Raw genomic sequence first — 17,969 nt, forward strand, 5'->3', positions numbered from 1 at the left:
TTTAGTAGGGGCAGTCTCAGCGCGCATGGATCATAGATAGTACCAGGTTTGTATTTGACATCAGCACAACAGAAAGGTAAAGTATTAATCGATCCATCTCACCCAACATCCCTCAGAAAGGCATACAGATACACAATAAAGTTTCAAAGAAACCTTCTTTAGGTTAGGTAACAATATACATGTCTATGAACACAAACAAACAAACTTTTTATTATTATTTTATTATTATTTACTCGTACAAGGCCTTCTTGGCGAATTGAGGCAAGATGAAAGCAGCCTTGTGGATGTCTGCGTTGTAGTAACGGCACAACTTGGCTTCCTGCTCGGGCGACCACTTGCGAAGAGGCTCACGGATGAGAGCCTCGGGGTCCTTGGAGCACATGATGTGGCCAATTTGACCGCTGGGGTAGGTGGGGATGCAAGTATAGCCGTATTCGACGCGGGGGTACAAGTCCTTGCAGAAATCAATGACCTTCTTGATCAAAGGCAAGTGGAGCCACATGCATTCACCCTGGGTGCTGAAAACACCCTTTTCGGTCAAGGCGTTCTTGAGCAACTGGAAGAATTCAGCGCCAAAGAGACCCTCGGCAGGACCTGTCCACAGTTTTCATTTTGTATCAGTATACATACATACAATGGCCCTTCCTCCTGTTCTGCTCCCCCTCAATTCATTACCATCAGGGTCAGACGAGTCAGTGATAATGACATCGTACTGGTTGACCTTGTCACGCAAGAATTCCACACCATCGCCAATGTGGACGTTGACTCTGGGATGCTCGAAGCCAATCGACATGTTGGGCAAGTACTTTTTGGAGACACGAGGGACGGCTTCGTCAATGTCGACAAGAGTGGCTTCCTCGACGCAGTCGTGCTTGACAACTTCACGGAGAACGCCACCATCGCCACCACCAATGACAAGCACCTATACATTTTTTCCATACATAGTTTCATCAGCAACCTTTCTTTCCGGGTTGCTTTTCCTTACGTCCAAGGAAACATCCTGCTTCCTGCTCGTTCTTTCACAATTACCTTCTTGGGGTTAGGGTGCGAGTTCATGGCAAGATGAGTGATCATTTCCTGGTATCTAACCGAACCGACTCACGTGTCAATAGAAGGAAAGTACCGAGAGTCATGTCCATCATAGACTTACGAAAATTCATCGCGCTCGGTGGCCTGGATAACACCGTCAAGAACCAACACGTTGCCATAGTTGGCAGACTGGAAAACCAACACGTCTTGGAACTTGCTCTTCTCAACATGGAGAATCTCCTCGACCTTCAAAGCCATGGCTAGAAACAATGTGCACAGAAAAATATAGAATCATTAGACACAAACACACATGAGGCGATTGACTTTTAAGTTAACCGCGATCTAAAAAAAACGATCGGGTTCACCACGTCATACAAGGTCAAAAAAAGGCGAATTTACCTTGACCAGGCCATTGGGAGTTCTTTTCCATGAACCAACCGTCCTTGATGCTGGGGTGAGTAAGAGGTGCAGCCATTTCGTTTCTCGGTAGATATGTTAAGAAAGAGAGAAAGAGAGAGAAAGAGAGAGAGGGAGGAAGCAAGAGAAATTTTTTTTCACGCTTTTTTTTTTTCTATATAACAAAGCAACTTCACTCTTGCGTGTTGAAGGTTCAAGCGCCGACAACGATGGCAATAAACTGTCAAAAAGAGAGAGACACTCCTCTTCTTCAACCCCCGGCGCACAAACCCGACCTTTTGCATCGCCACATTATTGTACAATGCCCGCTGACGCTTTATGTAAACTGCTGTAGGGATTTTAAAAATAAGACGACTACATTCTGTTCGACTATCAGGAAAAGGTGTTTGACGGATAATAAGTCGCGCGATTTGCCTAATTTAGTGAACCCGATGTATGGGGACGCCGCATAGAAACGCCCGGGTGGCAACGAAAATCGCAAATGGCAGACAACAAATCATTTATTGGGTGCTGGCACTGTCTCTGACAATCTGACTTCGCAACCACTTGTACGGTTCGCCTCTGAAGAGGATTCATGTAGCACAAAAGCCGCACAATGCTGCGCCCAAATTGATCAAACTCTGCTGACAGCAAAGTGTGTACAAATGTACCTACATGCTAGCTTTACAGTCAGCCGCACCGCTTTTTTACACCCTCAAATGAAAACAACCTATTTTCGAACTCGTTGATGACAGTTTGCTGTTAAAGTAGTGCTCTTGATTACTGCAAAGTCGCCATGTGTGTACCCTTGTCAATGGGAGTTTTGGATAAGCAAAAAAACAGGGTGCTAAGTATACTAAACGCTGATATATCGGACCAAGTCATGAAGATAGCCTCAAGTACCACAACACGCATAAACTATAATAGCGTCTGATTTAATTGTAAGGAGGTGCTATCAATGTCTTTATTCTGGAGCTACGTTCCAGGGTAAACCTTCGGTCAGAGTCCACTCGGCCCTACGCTAATCTTCCATTCCATAGTTATTGAATCAGCTTATCCTAAGGTTTGTTAGGAAGTTCAGATCCTTACAAATGAAACGTGCAGTTCTATCGAAAAGGACATAATCAAGCGATAACCGATCTTTCCGCATGGAAGTCACCGCACGGAGTATACTATTCGGCACAGCATCACATGGATTAACCCATGTGTAGCTTTATGCTGTAATCGAAGAATCATAGCGACAATACAGGAAAGTTTCGAAGGCAATAGTTGCAGTGGACCTGTCAACAACTATTTACCTGTGTCACTGGTGCCCGTATTTGTCTCTTAGCTCGTGATAATTATGATACAGTAGTATGACGGTCTGATAGTGTGTCATGTATGGAAGATATACATACTCAAGTTTATGTAATAGCTTGGTTTCCACCTCAGGTTTTAAAAATACAACTACAGCGAGAGCGTTACTTTGCCCAAACATTTACATTTATGCAAAATTAATTTTATTGCTATTCAAATACACTGAATTCATCTTCTAGTGATGGATCGTCTATTACGGAACTGTTTGTAGTGGCAGTAGTTGGTGTTATTGTAACTGCTAGATCATTTGCCCCGGCTGATACTACCATGGACTTGTTTTTTTCTCGTTGGGTATGACGACGACCACGGCGACGACGTTGAAAATCCTGCAATTTTTGATCGTTTGCCAATGGAGGTAATCGCGTCCGTTGACATGCAGCACATATCGATTCACACTTCCAACACCGTTCAAAAGAATGCAAACATGCCCAACACTGTGCTTCTTTTGATACAATATTATAACACGCTTCCGATATGGATACGCCTTCCATCGCTTCTTCCAATGATCTTTGCTGCTCCTGTTGCCTTGCATCTCCATCACCATTGCTACTCGTAGTAGTAGTAGTAGTAGTAGTAGGCACATAACATCTCCGAATATCCAGATGCACAGGAAACTTTGATATCCGATTGAGGGTCTTTTGGAATGCGTCGAGATGTGGTTCGGTATTGAAATAATAGTGGTATATGTTGACTCGCTCCAACGGAATGGAGTGTGGTTTCAAGGTGCCGTTCTTGAGTAGTTCTTGCAAAACTTTCGTATCTGCTTCAACATTGGTGCTGAATCGACGATAGCGGGCACTAAGATGGCGTAGCTCAGGGAATTTGACAAACATGATGATAAATGATATGTTGGCGTCGTCGTTACCGTCCATGATGACCTATGAAGATAAAGCAAAAAAGTTACATAGACTGGATGCTATTTCGTAGGACACTAGAAAGGCAAACAATGCCCCCTTGTCCTCCTCTTATTAAAAAATAGATTCTGTACCTCTTGGACAAGCGACCTTAAACCGTTCGAGTCTCGAAACCGTCGTAAGCCGGCATAAAGTTGTGTATGGTTACAGTACTTGAGATCGATCACAATCCGTCGCCAGACCTGTCGGATCGCGAGTAAATGGTACCGATAAAAGCGGCAAGTGTCGGCCAAATTCCATAGCGTGCAGAGATCCAGATGGGTGGCAATGGAGGATATAATGTCAATAGGGTATTCGGTCAATGGTGTTGTTGTTGTTGTTGCCTTGCTTACTAATACATTCGTTGCCATTAGTACAGAAGGAGATCCAAAAAAAAGAAAGGTTGTCAAAATTGTATGTGGAAAGAGAGGCGAACAAAAATAGGAATTACTGAGCCGGAGTTTTTCAAAGAGCTGCAATCCATCTGTTGCTATGAGTTTCTGTTGCTTATTCATAAACCTATTGTTTGTCCCTAGAAATAGAGACGAAATAAGTGAGCCGATAGTGTAAATACTCCACACAACCGTAAATACGGAAACAGCACAGTGGAATGAAGTTACTGCAAACTTTCTATGATAAAAAATTGCAAAATGACCATTTTGAATTTGATTCTAGACAATGATAGATCGGATGCCCTCTCTCTCTCTCTCTCTCTTCCCCCCTTCTATCATTCTAGTTTATCGTATTTCCTAAATGTATTTGCAATCACACACATTCGCAACACTATGAGTCTTGTTTTTAGACGTTAAGAAAATTGTTTCTCATTTAACGTAGGAGGATGAAGCCTCGGTTAATTGATTCTACCGACACAGCCAAAAGGGGCGCGTACAGAGGAAATAGATTAGCTCCGCCTACCTCGCTTCACCTTTTTCTGTGGCCCCAACCTACTACACGAACACACAATAATACACCATGACTCGATGGTCAGGGTGCTTATTACTCGCACTCGGTATATTACAGTGGTTAACGCCATCCATTCAGGCCATTTACGAATCTCAAGCAGGTGTCATTGATTGGTAAAAGGAAGCGCTTCTTTTTCTCAAGTTTTGATGCGTGTATAAAAAACGGACGACAAGGAACGCGTACTTTCTTGGGATGCTGATGATTGTCTTTTTCGAACCGAAATGATATGTAGGCATCATGCTTGGGTGGGAAAAACACGTTGGGCACATTCGATCGGCACATCTAGACTGGTCGTTGGTACTGAACGAAATGTAATGGCATCACTCGACACGGAATCCGGTGCTATTGGTAAATAATCTTTGAGGATTTCGTGTTACAACATACAAGTCGTAGAGAAGGGGAAAAAGCCATGTTTGACTTATTCAGACACATCTCTATATCTACTCAGTATGGAGACAAGTTTTGGATCACCCGGTCAAGGAATTTCATGCAACATCATCAGGTAATATATAAGAGGAGAATCTCTATATAAAGAAGAGATAATGCTACTACAATGCTCATAATATTTGAAAATAAACAATTCCAGGTATTCTCACTGTATCTCAGGCGCCACCATCTGTCGCACAGCTCTGGGACGTAACGACCGGTAGACTCGTGTGGGAACGTGCGCTTGGAAAGAGCGCCGCCACTGCCATGATTGCTGCTGAGCAGGAGAGTGGTGATGATAGTGTCATCATTGCTTCCAGCAATGGTAAACTTGTACGCCTATCCAGTGCTAGCGGCCGACCATTATGGAACATGGATCTCCCAAATAGGTAACAGGCTAGAAGCCATCTGAACAAGGAAGTTTGCCAGATCAAACGGGATCATAGGATTATAAAAGTACTAACTCCTTGGGGGGGTGTGGGTATGGTTTATCGAATATGACTCTTTTTGGGAATTGACCGTGGTAATACATATGATAGTGATGTGAATGTCATTGCAGTACAAAAACGTGACCAAACTGTGTACGTCGTTGAACAAACCGAGGGGCGTACGTCTTTGACTGTGTCCACATTCCGTTATGACACAGGCGAGCGATTGAATACGATCAAACATTCCGTATCGGCGACAACGACAGATAACGTATTGGTTCTGGGCCCCTATCTCGTTTGGACGGAGAAGGATACTGTGAAATGGAATGAACTCGGCTCAAAGAAGGTTCAAAAGGCTACTGTATCTGTAAGTAGTTGATCCACACACACACACGGAAGCAGAGATGTTCTGAATGACACACACGTATTTGTTGAAAACCAATCTCACGTTGCATCTATTCAGACTTTGGTTGGATCACTTAAATCGTTCACTCAAGCTGAACCACAGACTGTCGCGCTTGCACCGGGTGATTCCGAGAGTATCTTGCTTCTATCCGCATACAATTTGGGTCAGGACCGTTTGACTGTATCATCTGCAGCCTTGCAAATTCAGGCAAAGAGCATTGAATTGATTCAAGACTTGGGTATACAGGTAAAACAGTGGAAGAATGCATTAATTCTAGGAGATGATGCTGTTGTGGGATTTTGGGGGGGGGGGATGCCATAGGGTTATTGTTTTTGCAAATGAAACTAAGAACTTTTATTGGAATACAAAAATTCTAGGATTCTTTTGGCGCCGCAGATGCTTCCGGTACCAGCGGCGTTACGCGGCTCTCAAAACATTCTCAGAGCGAACTTTTGTTTGAAACGATTTCGCGCGAAGAGCACCGAAAGCAGGTCAAGGTGGCCCACGACTTTACGCTGAGTGGCGACGTTGCTTATGGCAAAGTGGCCAGTGTTGATCCATTGCGCGCTTTTGTTGTAACAGAGAGTGGATCGACTTTTATGTATGGTGAACAAGGCGAGTTGAAATGGTCTCGGGACGAAGGAATGGCTCATGCCACGGTGACGGAGTTCCTGGATCTGCCTGAGAAACAGATGACTCAATTGGCAGACGTCGAAGAAGAGGTGCCTGCAGCCGTGAGCCCCTACATCCGTTACTGGCATCGTCTGCAAGCGCATGCCGCCGAGCTGCAGCATCTGCCCGAATGGATCCTGTCACGATACACGCCCTCTAAGTCCAGGGTCAACACACTCACCCATCGACAACACATCCAATCATGCTATAATGGTACGACGACGACGGATCATCTTTACCGCGATAAATTTGGTCTGCGCAAACTGCTTATTACCGCCACCGAGACGGGCCAAGTGATCGTACGAGACTCGGCTAACGGAGGTGCACCTGTATGGAGCCGATATTTCGGCCAAGTTCGTTTTGATCATGTCGTCGTGGTCCGTAGCGTATCTGTCAAACTCCCGCCATTGATTGTTGTCATTGGTCGGTCAGGGGATGGCGTTAGCTATGAAGAGACGCACTTTTACCGCTTGAACGCTCTGACAGGCCAAGACTACGTCGCGACGTCGCTGTCATCCGAAATGCAAGAATTCTTCGATCCTCAACTCGTTACTGAGACGCGCATCGCCAAGGTCATGCGACTGCCTATTGAGGAGCCTGATGAGCACACGCATATCCTCGCGCTCTATGAAGCAGGATCAAGCCGTGTTTATATTTACCCGGACACCGAAGGATCACGCCAGAGCTTCCAGAACTATTTGGATAACTTTTACTTTGTACATCAGCGACAACAAAAGAAGGACAAGGGAGGGGCGTCTGCGTTCAAGGGGTATCAAGTGCTTGAAGGGTATCGTGGCAGCTTGACGGCACAGCCTGTGTGGTCGCTCGATATTCCGCAGGATGAATCCGTGGTGGCTGTTGGTGAGCGCGCCACCGATGAAAAAGTGGCGCTGATCGGGCGGGTGCTAGGCAACCGCAACGTCATGTACAAGTACCTGAACCCACACATGTTTGCTGTCATGACTACCCAGCCTGGACGCAGCACCCTGAAGGTCCGCCTTGTCGACGGCGTCAAGGGCACGGTGCTTTATGAAACTGTGCATCAAAACGTCGATGCGGTCGAAAACCCTGTCCATGTCGTACAAGCCGAAAACTGGATCATCTACCATTTTTGGAGCAACGATAGTCGTAACAAGGGATATCAGGCAGTCGTGTTGGAGCTTTACGAGGGCGAGTATGAAAATGAGCGAATTGCGAGGTAAGGGTCCCCTCTCGTATCTACGATCGGAAAAGGCAAAAAGCTCACTCATCGCTGGTAAAATAGCACAAACTTTTCATCATTCGATAATGTACGACCCTATGTTCAATCATCGGCATACGCTTTCCCCTATGCCGTGGAGGCCATCGGTGTAACGGTAACGCGAAACGGTGTCTCCACTCGGGATATCCTGTGTAAGTTTGTTCTGTTTTATCTTTATTTATTTCCATCAAAGCAAGAAGAAAACCCAACATTAACATGGATGACGCGTCGGACAGTCGGTATTGGATCGAACCAGATTGTGGGCATCAACAAGCGCTTTTTAGACCCACGACGGCCTACAGATAAACCAAGCAAGGAGGAGCAGGAAGAAGGCCTGATACCTTATTCCCCTATCCCGGAAGATCGTCAACTCTTTTTGACTTACTCACTTGAGGTAACGTACCAGGAGCGAAAAAATCATTGCTATCCTATCCTGAAAACTCACACGCGCATCTCTGTTTCTTTTTTCTATTTTCCAGGTATTCGGTATCAAAAAGATCATCACGACACCCACACTCTTGGAATCGACATCAGTCGTGTTCGCCTATGGCCTGGATACCTTTTTCACACAATCGTCACCGAGTCGACGATTTGATGTTCTTAGTGAAGACTTTTCGAAATCTCAGCTCATCATGACGATCGTCGGTCTTGTTGCTGCGATTGCGGTGGCTGGCCCCATGGTCCGTCGGAAGCGAGTGAATGCTCTGTGGAAGTAGATTCAATATACAGCCCTCAACAAAAGAAGAGGGGGATACACGCCCTTTTTTTCCCTCTAAGGTTGATGGATATTTGTAAACTATACTTTCTTCTGTCACTTTAACTTTCTATCACATGAGAATATATATCTTCGTTTTTTTGGGCATACACAACAACGACGATGCAAAACTGTGGATGGATGGTTTTTGCTCAGGGCTTCGGGGAGTACATTCGGAACTGTGCAGACCCCCCAGACAGTCAGTGCAACCGGGGTACATCACACGAAATTCTATTCGTACATGCAGTAGTCAATAAGCATAATCGTGATTAACCGATACATATATATTTGTTATAGATTTTGGCATACGTGCTAACGATGATATCAGTAAATAAGAACAATGGATAAATGAACAAGAAGGGCGTCGTGTGTTGCTAGTGAAAAGGGGATGTATAATGAAATCATGAACAAGAAAAGAAAAGATATTAATAACAAAGGTTTCCCAAAGAGTGGGAAAAGGGAAGTGCTTATAGTGGGTATATATACATACATACGGTTTAGAACAGGGTAACAAGGGTTGAGGGTTGGGGGTTATATGAAGAAAGTTCTTGGATGCAAGGTGAGAGTGTGTGAAAAATCTAGATGTCTGGTCGCTGTTGTTGTTTTACTTGCGTCCTGCACCTCGACTGCGACGACGCTTAAGCACCGATGTTGCAGCAACACCACGATCGGTCACTGCAGCATCACACTCTTCATCCACTTTCCAGTGTCTACGTAGAGCATCGCGCCTAGCAAACCGCCGATCACAATGAGGACACTTGTGGGGTTTGATGCCGCTGTGCAGTAACTGATGTCGTTTCAGATCGTGTGGACGTGCAAACTTCCAAGGACAGCCTGCGGTATCACAAACATAGGGTCGCTCCTTGGTATGTGTGCGCATGTGGGATTTCAAGTTGTAGGGTCGGGTGAATTGCTTCTGGCATTCGTAGCACTGAAAGGTATAATTACCGCCTTCTTGCTGCTGCTGCTGCTGCTGCTGTTGTTGTTGCTTCTTTGTTCTGCGAGGAGGAGTAGCTACGGTGGTGACTGTTTTGGCTTCAAACACATGTTGTTGTGGTGGTGATGGGGCGGCGGTTGTTGACATTACAAATAGCTGTTCGCTATAAGGATGATCTTGTACTTTTTGGCTCGTCGTCGTCATCATGATCGTCTCGTCTTGTTCGGCGGCTGTGGATGTAGAGAGTGGTGGGGATGGAGGAGTTTCGACTTCAAAATAGACTTGTTCACCCACCATGGGTGAAGGTGTAGCGGTAAGGGCTGGAGTAGTGATATAGAATGGCATCGGGCCTACTGTCATCGTCTCCATAGGAGCAAGTGCCATGGAAGCATCTGAATCCAGTGGATAGCATGGTGACATTCCAGGCTCGGTAACATTAGCATGATGGTCCCAATAGTACGCGTCCCAGGATGGCATGGCAGCAGCAGTAGTAGTAGCAGTAGCAGCAGTAGTACTAGTAGTAGCTGTGGCTGGCAGACAAGGTGCTGCTAAGAATTTGGTAAAGGAACCCATGGGCTCTTGTGGTGGAGACATCAGCAGCTGTTGACTGTGGTGTTGCTCTTTGTTATCGAATAGAAGCAGGTCCAGCTCTTCCTGAAAAAGACTACCGTCAAAAGATAGTTGTTGAAAAGGATGATAGTGTTGCATTATGGGGTAATCTTTTAATGATAATAATAATAAAGGCAAGCTTTTGTTTTCGAGATTCAGAAAAGAGGCAACGGAGAAGAAGAAGAAGAAGACGATGCTTTTGGGACAAGAGAATAACAGAGGCTTCCCTTCTCTCGCGTGGATATATATATTCATGATTGACTTGGAGATGCCCTTTTTGGATCAGTCCTTTGAACCTGCCAAAATGGGCGCATGTAACACAATGTTTCTGCTAAGGGAAGCTTTAAACGGAAATCATTCGTGCGGCGCACTTGCCAAAAGCATGCGAGGACTGCGGCCCAATGGGCAGCAAGCAAAGAAGGGAGTGCACTCTCTCTTATGTTTTCCCGTCCTTGCTCTTGCTTGTCGCACATCGCAACAAACCTTAAAAAGAGCTTTGTTCGCTCTTTACTTAACCCCCCCTCCACCCATTCTTTGTTCTTGCATGACGACAGCAACTACGATGATGATAGGTTGTACAATGGCGCGCAGCATGTGATGCTATCCATAACAGAAGCAGTGCTACAGCATTGTTATGAACAACAACCACCGTGAAGCGCTTATTCACAAGTGGTTGCACACACGACGGTACATCCTTTAATCATGCACACACTTGATATGCCATACCGATAGCCCCGGAAAATAATCGTGTACGCCGCGCGAATCATATGCATGGTCGATGTCAGTCCATTGGAGAAAGGGGCCAGATTTTGCATACAGTTTTCCACTAGAGAGCACCGAAGACATACAGCGATACATGATTGCACAGAGTGGTGGTGGCAAAAAGAAGCAGCCCCGGGGTCAGGTAAAAAGACATCAATCTTGACAAGCTGCTAACATCAGCTATGAAACGAAAAATAAATGTTAATTAACAATGGACAAGCGCGCATGACCAGCAAGTTGCTATGATATGCGTCGATAACAGCACTGCCACCGAGAAAATAGCAAATAAACTTTTTTTTCCTCTTGCTCGCAGATCCAAACGAAAAAGGCAACAGGGCGTTCTTTAGCGAACTTAGCTATTGCCGCGTTGTTATGCCCTACAGTCAATGAGGCTGTGGAATAAAAAAATTGGGCGTCAGCCACCTCTGTTTTTGGTTAACTCGCTTATTTTTAAATCTGAAACAGGTTTTTCGCCGGGAAAAGAAAGTAGCAGACATAAAAGGGATTTAGATCTTTACAACAGATATGGAGTGTACTTGTGGAAACCAAATGTGGAATCTAAACTGCGAGACATGAGTGGAAGATAAATCACAGGTTAGAGTAGCATATTAAACTTTTAATCTTCGTCGTGACGCTTCGTACGGTGTTGTATGAATAACGACCCTTGAAAGGTTTCGCCAAGTAAGGGCTCTCAACTGTAGATGCGTTTTTCTTTTCCATCCTTTGTGATCAGCGATGCACTCAACTACATAATTTCACACAAGTCGTACTGTAGTACAGAGAATGTAAAGATGTTGCTTCTACAAGCACAATACATAGTGGATACAAGAGTGACAACGTCAGCCAGTATTATGCTTTCAAAGGTATTTCTTCTTTTGGCGCCCTCTTGGTGACTAATCAAAACTTTGTGTCTCTACAAATTTTACAATGCTCTGTATACATATGTAAAATTGCCAACCATCGTGATTACTAAGATAATAATTAAAAACGGCGGGATGTCCCATATATAGAACGTACAATATCTAGTACAATTGTCAACTACATGTACAACGAAGAAGTTTTTTGTAAACACTGAAGCGCCCGCGCAATACATTTGATGGTATCAGAGAAACACATAATCCAAATTTCGCTCACTAAGAAACATTGAAAAAGAGAAATGTAAAGAGCATGCTTCTACAACGATGTGACAAACGGTGAGAGAGAATTCTAGGTACATTATTGCTACTATACTGTCAATCTACAGAGTTTTGCATCAAGAAAGCAGGCTATGAGATATGAACGTTTTATTAAAAACAAGTAAGAGAGTGTGCTTAAAACAAACAAATTGATCATCGAATACGATCTACGAAACGATTGATCTTGCGCAGTTGTACAGCTTTGAGTTGGTAGGGCCAAGCTTATGGGACATGCACACACGTACCACACGCATTCTATATCATCCATATCGTGGTGAAAGCATACCGCTCTATATATATCTTTGTTGGCACGCACTCAGGCACCCAATGTAAAGAAAAAAGAAATGGCAGTATTGACTTTAAGCAACAATACGCCACATGTTCTGTTGGAACCAAGCTTGTAATACATATATAGTGTAAGTACAGTATACACAAACGTACACTTACATACACATCGAGGACCATATGTAATCTAATGACTGTCCTTTCCATAAATATACTGGACGATTGGATGGGTCATGCATTGGCGTTCTTTGATATGTAGCACGGCCGTCTCTGTATGCATCCATATCAGAACATCACTATCCAATCCGTGATATATTCCATTCCAACAAAAAGGAACAGTGCTTCCACATAGATGCGTTGTAGTTTTATTAGATTCTGGATCACCAACCGAGTCGTAGGCATCCTTGTTCTGTCGCAGCTCACAAACTACCACAGCCTTTCAATCTCAAACGAAAAAAGTAGACCAGGGTTGACCGGCATCTCATACAGTGCATAAAGGTTGTGAACTCATTCAATAAAAACGGTTTCTCACTGTGTTTTATATTGTCTTATTTATCGACAGCCACGTTTATCACACCGTGAGCGTGGTTTAGCTAGTGGGTGTGTCATCGTTAATCTAATCGCTTGGTGACTACATAAATCAAGAAAACATACGCGGTACATTGCTCTCTTGTAGCATGGTTAGAACTGTTTATTTTATAAGAAATAATTAAATATTACGGTATGATAGTTATGTTTTTTATCGGTCGTTGAAAATAGAATCATAAGAACATCCCCAGCGGTTGTGCCAAATCCCATCATATTTTCCCAGCGGTTGTGCCAATTTCGTGTTCCAAAATTAAACTTTGCTGTAAAACTCCTTTTTGACTCTCCCATTTATTTTTATTTGATTCTTCAGAAAAACATGGAAAACCAACTTAAGAGAATGCTCGAAGAAGATGCCAAACGACGCATTCGCCGTCGCTCATTGGCACGTCTCATTGAAACACTCGAAGAAGATTCCGAAGACGAAGAGCAACCAAAACGTAGAGGAGGTTCTGTCGCTGCTCGCAAAACTATCAACCGTAGTCGCGTCGAAGGTCATGATAGACTTTATGCTGACTACTTCTCGGATGATCCAGTGTATCCTGAGAGTCTGTTCAGACGTCGTTTCCGCATGTCCAGGAACGTATTTGACAAGATACTCAAGGGGCTAATAGAAAAGCATTGGTACTTCCCTCAAAAGTACGATGCCGCTTTAAAACCTGGATTGACGCCCTTGCAAAAGGCAACTGCTGCAATCCGACAGCTCGCTTACGGGGTCTCGGCTGACACAGTGGACGAGTATGTTCGCTGCGGTGAAAGTACGGCTCTACAATGCCTGGAGTACTTTTGTGAGGGCGTGATCGAGAACCACGGTGAGGAATACCTTCGAAGTCCAACGAAGGAAGACCTCGACCGTATTTTCAAGAACAGTGAAGGGCGCGGATTTCCCGGCATGATCGGGTCTCTCGACTGCATGCACTGGGAATGGAAGAACTGTCCCTCCGGTTGGAAGGGACAGTATCAAGGCAAGGAGAAGGTCGCTACGATCATTTTGGAAGCCGTGGCCGATTACGAAACATGGATATGGCATGCGCATTTTGGCCTTCCTGGGTCCTTAAACGACATCAATGTCCTCCACCGATCCCCATTGTTCAGCAACACTGCCTCTGATCTTACGCCCGCGATCAAGTTCACTGTGAATGGTCATGAATATGATAAAGGGTATTATTTGGTTGATGGCATTTACCCACCATGGGCAATGTTCGTCAACACAATTTCATACCCGGTCGAGCAAAAGAAGAAGGTAAGAATGATACCATAAAACTCAATGATCCCTTTACTCATCTTATATACAGCTTTTTGCTAGAATGCAAGAAGCTTGGCGTAAGGATGTTGAACGTGCGTTTGGAATCCTGCAAGCAAGATTTGCTGTGATCCAACATCCAGCAAAGCTTTGGGATCTCAACAAGCTGGCCATTATCATGAAGGCATGCATTATCATGCATAATATGATAATTGAGAGTGACCGCGAAGACCGGGATGAAGATGAAGAACGCGAGGAAGTGAGATGTGAAGGGCCTGTACCACTTTGGTAATTGAGAGAAACCCTAACACGATGAGGGAATTTTTCCAACGCTACAGTGAGATCAGAGATGAAGCTGTTCACAATCAACTGAAGGAAAATCTCATTGAACATTTATGGGCTCATCATGGCAACAGTGCCTGAAAAATATATTCTTTCCATGTAAATAACAGTATGAACAAACAGTACTTTGACTTTAAGCAAATGAGTTCTTTTGTATAAACATTTATTAATAAGTAGCTTACGCTTCCGCTTCTGCTTCTGCTTCTGCTTCTGTTTCGTTTTCAGATCCATCTTGTCCCTCTTGTGAGACACAAGCATGGTCTTCAACTTCAACTTCGGCTTCGGCTTCAGCTTCAGCTCGAGCTTCAGCTTCTTCCAGTCTCTTGAGAGCCTGTCTCTTGCGTTTCAAGAAATAGGCACGAGAGAGCTCATCCATGCCTTCCAAACTCATGCTCATCAAGTTGTTGTCAGCAAGCTCTCGTTCCATGTCGAATCTTTCTCTGTCGAGAGAATATTGCTTTCGTTGGAGAGCCAAGGCTTCGGCGTTGCGTTCGTCACGTTTACGCTTGTGAGAAGCCTCTTGCTCCTGCTTCTTGGCTTGCTTGCGACCAACTGGACGAGCTTGACCTCCTTCGGCAGGGACACTATTGCCAGTTGTCTTCTCCACGTAACGGACCAAGAACTTTGGCTGGTTATGGAGGAGCTTGTAGCAATGGTCAAGCTTGAAGCGAGCCTTCTTCGTTGGCGATGTTTGCCTGAACAAGTCTTTTGCAAGGTCGAGCTACACCGATGACAATCAATGTAAATATTTGTAATTGTGGTAGTGCTGTTAGGATAAATGTTTATTTACCAATGACATATCATTCTGACCACTTCCTTGTCGTGCTGTGACCTGCGCTAAACAGCCACACAACCGAGCTACTTCTCTTTGGATGTTACCCCATCTGCTCAACATAGAGCCAGGGGTACTTCGGCGGGTTATATCGCCTCCTTCCGCAATGAACTCATCATGTACGTCCTTCCAAAAACCCGACTCATTGGGCTTGAGACCGCTACGCTGATCCGTGCCTTGTGCACTGTTCAGAGTCTTATCAGCCCAAGCCTTGCACAGCAACGTATCCTCTTCAACAGTCCAACCAAAGCCTCGAGTGGATTGGTGGTGGGATTGGTGGTGTTAATGTCAGACATCTTTGAAGAAGACTTTAATAATATGCACGCCCTGATTTTAATTTTGAAACGCGCGTTTCAAATTTGGGGATCAGCATTGGAAAAATAGCAAATTTGGAATTGGCATTTGGAAATAGAATGACCACTGGGAATAAAAAAATTCTATTCTAAATTTCAAATTTGGGATTTGGCACAACCGCTGGAATGCTCTAAGGAATACATACTGCGTTTGTTCAAAGCAGGATGACTAGGGTTGTTGCTTTGATACAGTAGATTTGCAATATCAAGGAGTTGTAGTAGACGAGTAGCTATTGTAAATATTGCTGTCCAAAAATGTCGATCTTCCTAAAAACAATGAGTTTTCATCGTTAGTCTGCAGCGTTAATAATCTTAACATAGCAGCTAATGTACCGCTTGCTGGACATATATCATGTGGTGACAGTCCTAATACTAATGTACCCATATACTATCTCTGTGTTTAATTGCTATTATTTGCAACCGTCGCAAAAAGAATTCATTCGAGCCCTAGGCAAGGGTTTTTCCAAAGCAATAATCCAAGCAGCATTACTGAAGTAAACGTATGGTAGACATGCGGAAATATGCTCAACATAAAATCCTTAATGACTGGAGTAATACATTAGCTGTGCTATTAGAAATCGGCTTGGTACATGAGAAAAAGACGACAAACAGCGACCTCCGATGACCAGGAAATACAGTATCGGTCGCTCGATAAGGTGATCAATATGATATTTGCAAAAGGTAATCTAGATATCGGATATGTCCTCCGAATGCAAACTACCCTCCCATCCGCCCTCCGTAAAGCCTTTTCGTAGTGATCACACCACGGAAGTGGTCGTCTGTTATATTTTCCATTGATGTACATATTTTTTATGGCTTATAATATTGCTGCGTGATGAAAATAGACAATACCGAATGGACATACTTAGCTGATTTAGCTTGTGCACTTTGTCTTTACAGGCAACTACAATGAATTTGGCCGTCCGTGTATCATAGAATCATGCGACAAGACTGTTGATCATTGTTGAAATAACCAAAAAGTTCATAAAATTACCTATATGTTGTATATAGTGTACGCTTCACCCAATGACATCTACTTCCTAATCCATGTAGGAGAAGAAGACATGTCTTACTTGGCAAAGAATTCTTACGACTCCTTCAGAGAGACGATGTCATGTGCTGGCGGCAGGATATTGTGTTCGCGTGGCTAGTATAAGTATACACTCTCATTGAGACGATTTAGAAAATTAACTTAAAGACATCATTATGATACGAGGATGACTCTTGGTCTTTTATTTTGTATAAATATATCATCAGGTAATAGAACATCCCGTCAATATATAGTTGGTACAAGCATTATTTGCAGACAAGCCAAAGGACTATCAAAGAAAGAAGTTAGAGAAAGCCATACTTGGAGTATACAGTAAAAGCAAACAACAGTTGAATCAATCACTCACCGCGTATTTCCAGAACAGATCGTCGCGGCCCCTACCCTACCCTCCCATTGCTGGGAGAAACTCCACTTTCGTCTGGGCTCCAGAACCTATCATAGATGCAATTATCCCCTCGCTCGCTCTTCAGACGTTTTCTTGCGTATATTTTGCCACTAACCGTTCTCTGTGACGCCTCCTCTTATCCGTGTACGTGACCTCACCATACTGCCCAATCCCGTATGGCTGCCTGCTACGGCGACATGACCCTGACAGTCATCGCGTTTAGTTGTGGCCGCGCTCCACTGCATAGTCTCTACGTGTTGCCGACCCGTGCCCTGAACCTAACGTCTATGCGCGGCCGGTGGTCAGTTTATCGAGTCATTTCCAGGACTCAGCAAGCGGTCACAGGGAGTACAGGATCAAGAGGTGGGCGCAGGTCACGATTTACTGGAGAGATGCATGCGCAATCGAACTTACCATGCTTTCGCTCTTCCACTCGCAAGGTAAACCAAAATTTCTTTCAGGCCTTCCGACAAAAGAGAAAAAGGTTAGGCATCGCCCAATCCGCGAACCAATCCTGATAAATCTTAACAACTACAGCAACGAAAGCACGTAGAAAATCAAGTTATTAAGACGTAAATACCAGAAGAAGGCTACCCTAGTTGAAGAAGTACAGAAAAAAAATAGTTACCCTGTAGTCGTCACGCATATCCGTCCGACGTCGCTACTACTACTACTACACACGCAAAATCAACGACAATGATTAAAAGAAACGTTGGTGACGCATTGGAAGGAAAAAACAAGTTGGAGATCATTGAAATTTGAAAGGTGTTTTAAAGTAGGAGGAAAAACTTACACTGCAAAGGTTCCATAGTACACCGCGTGTGTCAAAAGCAGATTCGCCGACACT

At 44.2% G+C, this 17,969-nt stretch overlaps 4 protein-coding genes across 4 annotated transcripts; 1 reads left to right on the top strand and 3 right to left on the bottom strand.

Annotated features, from left to right (window-relative positions):
• Window positions 1-161: 161 nt before the first annotated feature.
• On the bottom strand, window positions 162-1,719 carry BDB00DRAFT_860792 (spermidine synthase). Its single transcript, XM_053126016.1, has 5 exons — window positions 1,429-1,719; window positions 1,151-1,289; window positions 1,030-1,084; window positions 676-922; window positions 162-594 (listed from the first exon to the last, which is right to left on the bottom strand). The coding sequence occupies exons 1-5, from the start codon at window positions 1,502-1,504 to the stop codon at window positions 230-232; spliced, it is 882 nt and encodes a 293-aa protein (XP_052972647.1). The 5' UTR covers window positions 1,505-1,719; the 3' UTR covers window positions 162-229.
• A 1,141-nt stretch (window positions 1,720-2,860) lies between these two features.
• On the bottom strand, window positions 2,861-4,059 carry BDB00DRAFT_215320 (uncharacterized protein). Its single transcript, XM_053116495.1, has 3 exons — window positions 4,028-4,059; window positions 3,786-3,877; window positions 2,861-3,659 (listed from the first exon to the last, which is right to left on the bottom strand). Exon 3 carries the CDS (start codon window positions 3,651-3,653, stop codon window positions 2,931-2,933), a length of 723 nt encoding a protein of 240 aa, XP_052972648.1. The 5' UTR covers window positions 3,654-3,659; window positions 3,786-3,877; window positions 4,028-4,059; the 3' UTR covers window positions 2,861-2,930.
• A 336-nt stretch (window positions 4,060-4,395) lies between these two features.
• Window positions 4,396-8,849, top strand: BDB00DRAFT_860797 (uncharacterized protein). Its single transcript, XM_053126017.1, has 10 exons — window positions 4,396-4,750; window positions 4,870-4,985; window positions 5,086-5,139; window positions 5,224-5,452; window positions 5,603-5,858; window positions 5,955-6,143; window positions 6,275-7,767; window positions 7,834-7,961; window positions 8,046-8,203; window positions 8,289-8,849. The coding sequence occupies exons 1-10, from the start codon at window positions 4,647-4,649 to the stop codon at window positions 8,523-8,525; spliced, it is 2,964 nt and encodes a 987-aa protein (XP_052972649.1). The 5' UTR covers window positions 4,396-4,646; the 3' UTR covers window positions 8,526-8,849.
• BDB00DRAFT_860798 (uncharacterized protein) lies at window positions 8,826-9,525 on the bottom strand. The gene has a single exon (XM_053126018.1). The coding sequence runs from the start codon at window positions 9,441-9,443 to the stop codon at window positions 9,168-9,170; it is 276 nt and encodes a 91-aa protein (XP_052972650.1). The 5' UTR covers window positions 9,444-9,525; the 3' UTR covers window positions 8,826-9,167.
• Window positions 9,526-17,969: the final 8,444 nt, after the last annotated feature.

Source organism: Zychaea mexicana (genome assembly GCF_025766255.1).
Source record: "Zychaea mexicana strain RSA 1403 chromosome Unknown BDB00scaffold_191, whole genome shotgun sequence".
In the NCBI taxonomy this organism is placed as follows: domain Eukaryota; kingdom Fungi; phylum Mucoromycota; class Mucoromycetes; order Mucorales; family Lichtheimiaceae; genus Zychaea; species Zychaea mexicana.

Coding starts and splice junctions, on each gene's coding strand:
- BDB00DRAFT_860798 (XM_053126018.1), bottom strand. CDS start 9,443: ATGCGCACACATACCAAGGAGCGACCCTATGTTTGTGATACCGCAGGC.
- BDB00DRAFT_860792 (XM_053126016.1), bottom strand. CDS start 1,504: ATGGCTGCACCTCTTACTCACCCCAGCATCAAGGACGGTTGGTTCATG. Junction 1,085..1,150: donor ACCGAGCGCGATGAATTTTC/GTAAGTCTATGA, acceptor CGGTTCGGTTAG/ATACCAGGAAATGATCACTC. Junction 595..675: donor TGACTCGTCTGACCCTGATG/GTAATGAATTGA, acceptor AACTGTGGACAG/GTCCTGCCGAGGGTCTCTTT.
- BDB00DRAFT_215320 (XM_053116495.1), bottom strand. CDS start 3,653: ATGGACGGTAACGACGACGCCAACATATCATTTATCATCATGTTTGTC.
- BDB00DRAFT_860797 (XM_053126017.1), top strand. CDS start 4,647: ATGACTCGATGGTCAGGGTGCTTATTACTCGCACTCGGTATATTACAG. Junction 4,751..4,869: donor CAAGCAGGTGTCATTGATTG/GTAAAAGGAAGC, acceptor AATGATATGTAG/GCATCATGCTTGGGTGGGAA. Junction 8,204..8,288: donor TTTTGACTTACTCACTTGAG/GTAACGTACCAG, acceptor TCTATTTTCCAG/GTATTCGGTATCAAAAAGAT.